Source organism: Poecilia reticulata, linkage group LG19 (genome assembly GCF_000633615.1).
Source record: "Poecilia reticulata strain Guanapo linkage group LG19, Guppy_female_1.0+MT, whole genome shotgun sequence".
NCBI classification, from domain to species: domain Eukaryota; kingdom Metazoa; phylum Chordata; class Actinopteri; order Cyprinodontiformes; family Poeciliidae; genus Poecilia; species Poecilia reticulata.
In genome coordinates, this window is record NC_024349.1 from 3,627,241 (window position 1) to 3,631,280 (window position 4,040).

At 42.4% G+C, this 4,040-nt stretch overlaps 1 protein-coding gene across 1 annotated transcript in view; it reads left to right on the plus strand.

The window, feature by feature from the left end:
* Window positions 1-4,040, plus strand: part of nup205 (nucleoporin 205) — a 23,053-nt gene that overhangs the window by 5,061 nt on the left and 13,952 nt on the right. Inside the window, exons 8-13 of the mRNA XM_008436500.2 lie at window positions 61-236; window positions 330-446; window positions 1,177-1,314; window positions 1,384-1,534; window positions 3,499-3,704; window positions 3,804-3,986. Coding sequence (XP_008434722.1) covers window positions 61-236; window positions 330-446; window positions 1,177-1,314; window positions 1,384-1,534; window positions 3,499-3,704; window positions 3,804-3,986 — 971 coding nt within the window. The remainder of the gene's footprint in view (window positions 1-60; window positions 237-329; window positions 447-1,176; window positions 1,315-1,383; window positions 1,535-3,498; window positions 3,705-3,803; window positions 3,987-4,040) is intronic.

Consider the following 4,040-nt stretch of genomic DNA (forward strand, 5'->3'; position numbering starts at 1 on the left):
GTGTGTGTGTGTGTGTGTGTGTGTGTGTGTGTGTGTGTGTGTGTGTGTGTGTGTTTTCAGCCCTGGTTGAGTTCACCGAAGCGGACGAGGCGTTGGCCGACCAGGCTCTGCTGGGAGACGTCTTCCTCTTCATGAAGGAGGGGATTCTGGGATGCAGCGCTTTTGCCCAGGAAGAGTTTTACGTCCGTCGCCTCCATTCGCTCATCACAGACTTCCTTGCTCTCATGCCGATGAAGGTCAGATGTTCCTCTTCAGACAGTTTTAATTCAGCTTATCCACTAAACAACACATTTTATTTTAATTGTTTCTGCCTTTTTGTGCGTCTGCAGGTGAAGCAGCTCCGTAACCGCGCTGATGAAGACGCCCGTCTGGTGCACATGTCTCTGCAGATGGACGGCGAACTTCCATCATCACTGCGGAAAGATTTGGATCACCTCATGTTTCTGGTGAGTCGTTGCAGCTTCGCCTGACGAGAAATTTTGCTGCACAATAAATTATCTATGAAATAATTGCAATAAATTACTACATTGTTTATTATAATGATAGTGGCATAATAATGCAGGAACATGTTCTCAAAGATCAACAGACTTTAAATTCTAATGAACATCTAACAGTGGAACTGGAAGACATTTTAAATATCCAAAATAAACATATAAAATTAATTATGAACTCTTTGTAAACAAAATGTCCTTTAAATAAAAGGTTAATTGAGACCAAAGCAACAGAATGAAGACTTTTATCTGCAGTGCAACGATTTATCAGCCATCTGATTTCCTTAATTTTGAGAGATCGGTGATCGGCCGATATTTACGTGTGAAGCTGATCTGATCTCTCTGCAAAGGTGTAAAAATCAACCACTGTCTTCTTATTTCTGGCTAAAGTTAACAATATTGAAAAAATTGGTTTCAGCCAAAATTAGAATCGCAGGGCAGAGTTTCTAAAGATCGGCGATCGGCCATAATACTGTAATCGGTTCACCCCGACATTTGTCATCCAGTTATTGGTAGAAAGAGAGAGAAAAAAGAAAAACAATAAATCACACAAATGGAAAATATTGAGCTCATTTCAATTTATCATGCCATTAATTCATTCATTGCTTATTTCAACTGGCCTCTTTGCCACAGACATATTTATACAGATGTCAATCAGCCTTTCTGAATTCTGTGTGTGTGTCAGATCGGGGAGTTTTACAGTAAGGACCCGTTTGGACTGGAGCTGGGTCTGGAGTTCTGGTGTCCCACCGAGTCTCTGCAGCACGCCTCGCTGCAGGGCTCGTACCTGGGCATGGCGCTGCAGCGGCCGCCTCATAAACAGGTCAGGGTTTGTTCAGACGCTGAGCTGCAGCTCAGCAAACAGTCCTGCTCACGTTGCTCTGTGGTGCAGGTGGTCCTGTCAAAGTTTGTGCGTCAGATGGGAGACCTTCTGCCCTCCACCCTCTACATTTCCTATCTGAGCATGCTGAAAGGCCTGGCCAACGGCCCGCAGTGTGCTCACTACTGCTTCAGCCTCCTGAAGACCAACGGGGCTACACACAGTAAGAAAACTCACTTACAGCAATTATTACTCTTTAATAATAACAACAGATCTGAGACGGCTGTTTTTAAAATGGAAATCTGTAAAATTAGACTTTGAATTTCATGATGGTGAAAACTAGAGATGTGCCGATCAGGTTTTTTCCTGCCGATACCGATCACCCATGATCACCGATACCATAATTATTATTATTTTTTATTTTTTTTCATCATAAACACTACCGGTTGCATTATGTGGAAAAAGGAATCATGAATTCACCTTAATTTAGACAAAAACTTGTTTTTAATAACTTTTTCCAAGAACTAAACAAAACAGGCATTGTGCAAATTGTCCTGCTATCAGTAATACTATCTTTAACAGACTGATAACATATGAAGGCTCTGAAGAGGCTAAATAATGCAAAGAGTCAAAATTAAACCTCTCAACATTGACAAAAATTCAAGTATAAAACTTAACATTCAAAGGCAAAAACAGGATCCATTACAATAAACAATCCAGAGTTACTGAATGAAAACTTCCTGTTAGCATGGCGGCTAGCTGATTACTGCTAGCTCTGAGTGGCTGTTTTTGACTGAGCGGAGTAATTATGCAGAACAGGGAGGAGATCGATTATTTTTTAGAGATTATCTGTCTCATGTTAGGACAGCGAAAGTTTTAATACGTATGTAAAATGTATTTTTTTAGGTTAGATGCTGCAGCTTTAAGCAGAGGTTCGGTGTGAGAGTCACTACCAGGTGGAGCAGAAGCGGCGCTCGGTCTGTGAAATATTACTACCTGTAGCGTAGCAGCGGTTCAACAGCGAGAGCAGAACCAGCGTCTTACATCGCAGCTCGAAGACTTAAATTATTTTATTTGTTTAGCTTTCTGACCATCATGCTAATCCAGGTGTTTGTAGCTGTGCTGCTTTACCTGCTATCTGATCCTCCATGTCTTTTTTACTGCAGTGACCCTCGATGTAGCCAAACTCCATCAAGTATGTCATTGTTTTTATGTCGTATTAGCTTCGTTGTGTTGATGCATTTTGACCCGCGTCAATTTCCCGCCGCAACACTCAAACGTCCCCATTCACTCAGTGCGTTATAGTTATAGTTCCACATCGCTTAGGATTTGTTGCTGCGCGTTTGTGCAGCGTGAAGAAAAGAGACCAGCTGCACAGGCAGGCTGCGAAATGAGATGCAGGTGATCGGTATCGCCAACAAGAGCCAATCACTGATTGATCGCCGATCCACACATGTAGGACAGCCGATTTTCACAAAAATCGGCCCGATTATGATCGGTGGCCGATCGATCGGCACACCTCTAGTGAAAACAAACGAGGCTGAATAATAGAGTTAATTCACTTGAACTGAAGTGTTTCTACTCCTTCCTGAGTGAAGTTTCTGGATTCTCGCTCCACGGTGGGTAACGTCACTGAATGAAGGACAAACCTGCAGCTTTTCTTACAGTTTCATAAGTTTTATATTGAAAAATGTATTTTTTTTGCCTGCTTTTGTTATTTTGTAATTATTTATTCTGATCTTTAAAATACCAACATTTCCAAGTAACTTTATATTTTGATCTGTTTGATGATGTAATTTTTAAATATTAAATGATGTTTTGATCAGTTTCTTTTTACCAAATACTTTTTTACTCGAGTAATTTCTTGGACGGACACTTTTCACTTTTCACTTGGATTTGAAAACTATTTTTAGTTTCTCTACTGATTCAAATAAAAAAACGTTTTGTTTACTTGATTGTTAATTAATCCTTTCCAAGTCAATATTATCTTTATAAACAAAAAAACTATAAAACTATAATGTTAAATGTGGATATAAGAAAAAAGTTAAAGTGCAGCCAGAGCAAAAGTTAGTTTAGAGCCTCGTTTTGTTTCCTTCTGCTTTTCTCTGAAGAGTCTAGAAAAGCATGAAAGTTGCTCTTTTTTTGGCTTTTAGACATGAAGAGCGTCTGATTTTTCCCTCTGTCCAGGTGACAACATCCAGGGAGCTTCAGGCAGTCCGGTGTCCTGGGAGCATTTCTTCCACTCCCTCATGCTGTACCATGAGAACCTGAGACGAGACCTTCCCAATCTGGACTCGGCCCACTACCGCCACCCGCCGCTGCGGGGAATCACCCAGCGAGAGCTGGAGGGACTCACCGCCTTCCTGCAGCTTCTCACCACCATCATTACCTGGGTACGACACGACAAGCAGCCCTGAAGATGCTCCTGTAACTGTGAAGCAGCAGTTCTCTGCTTCCTTCTTCCTCTTAGTGATGATTATTTTCCTCTGCAGAGTGAAAACGCTCGACTGGCCTTGTGCGAACACCCTCAGTGGACTCCGGTGGTGGTGATGCTGGGATTGCTGCAGTGCAGCGTTCCTCCGGTTCTGAAGGCGGAGCTCCTTCAGTCGCTGGCGGCTTTCGGGAAGTCGCCAGAGATCGCCGCGTCTCTCTGGCAGTCGCTGGAGTACACACAGGTAGGACAGGAGGAAACACACAGGAAACACACAGGTAGGACAGGAGGAAACACA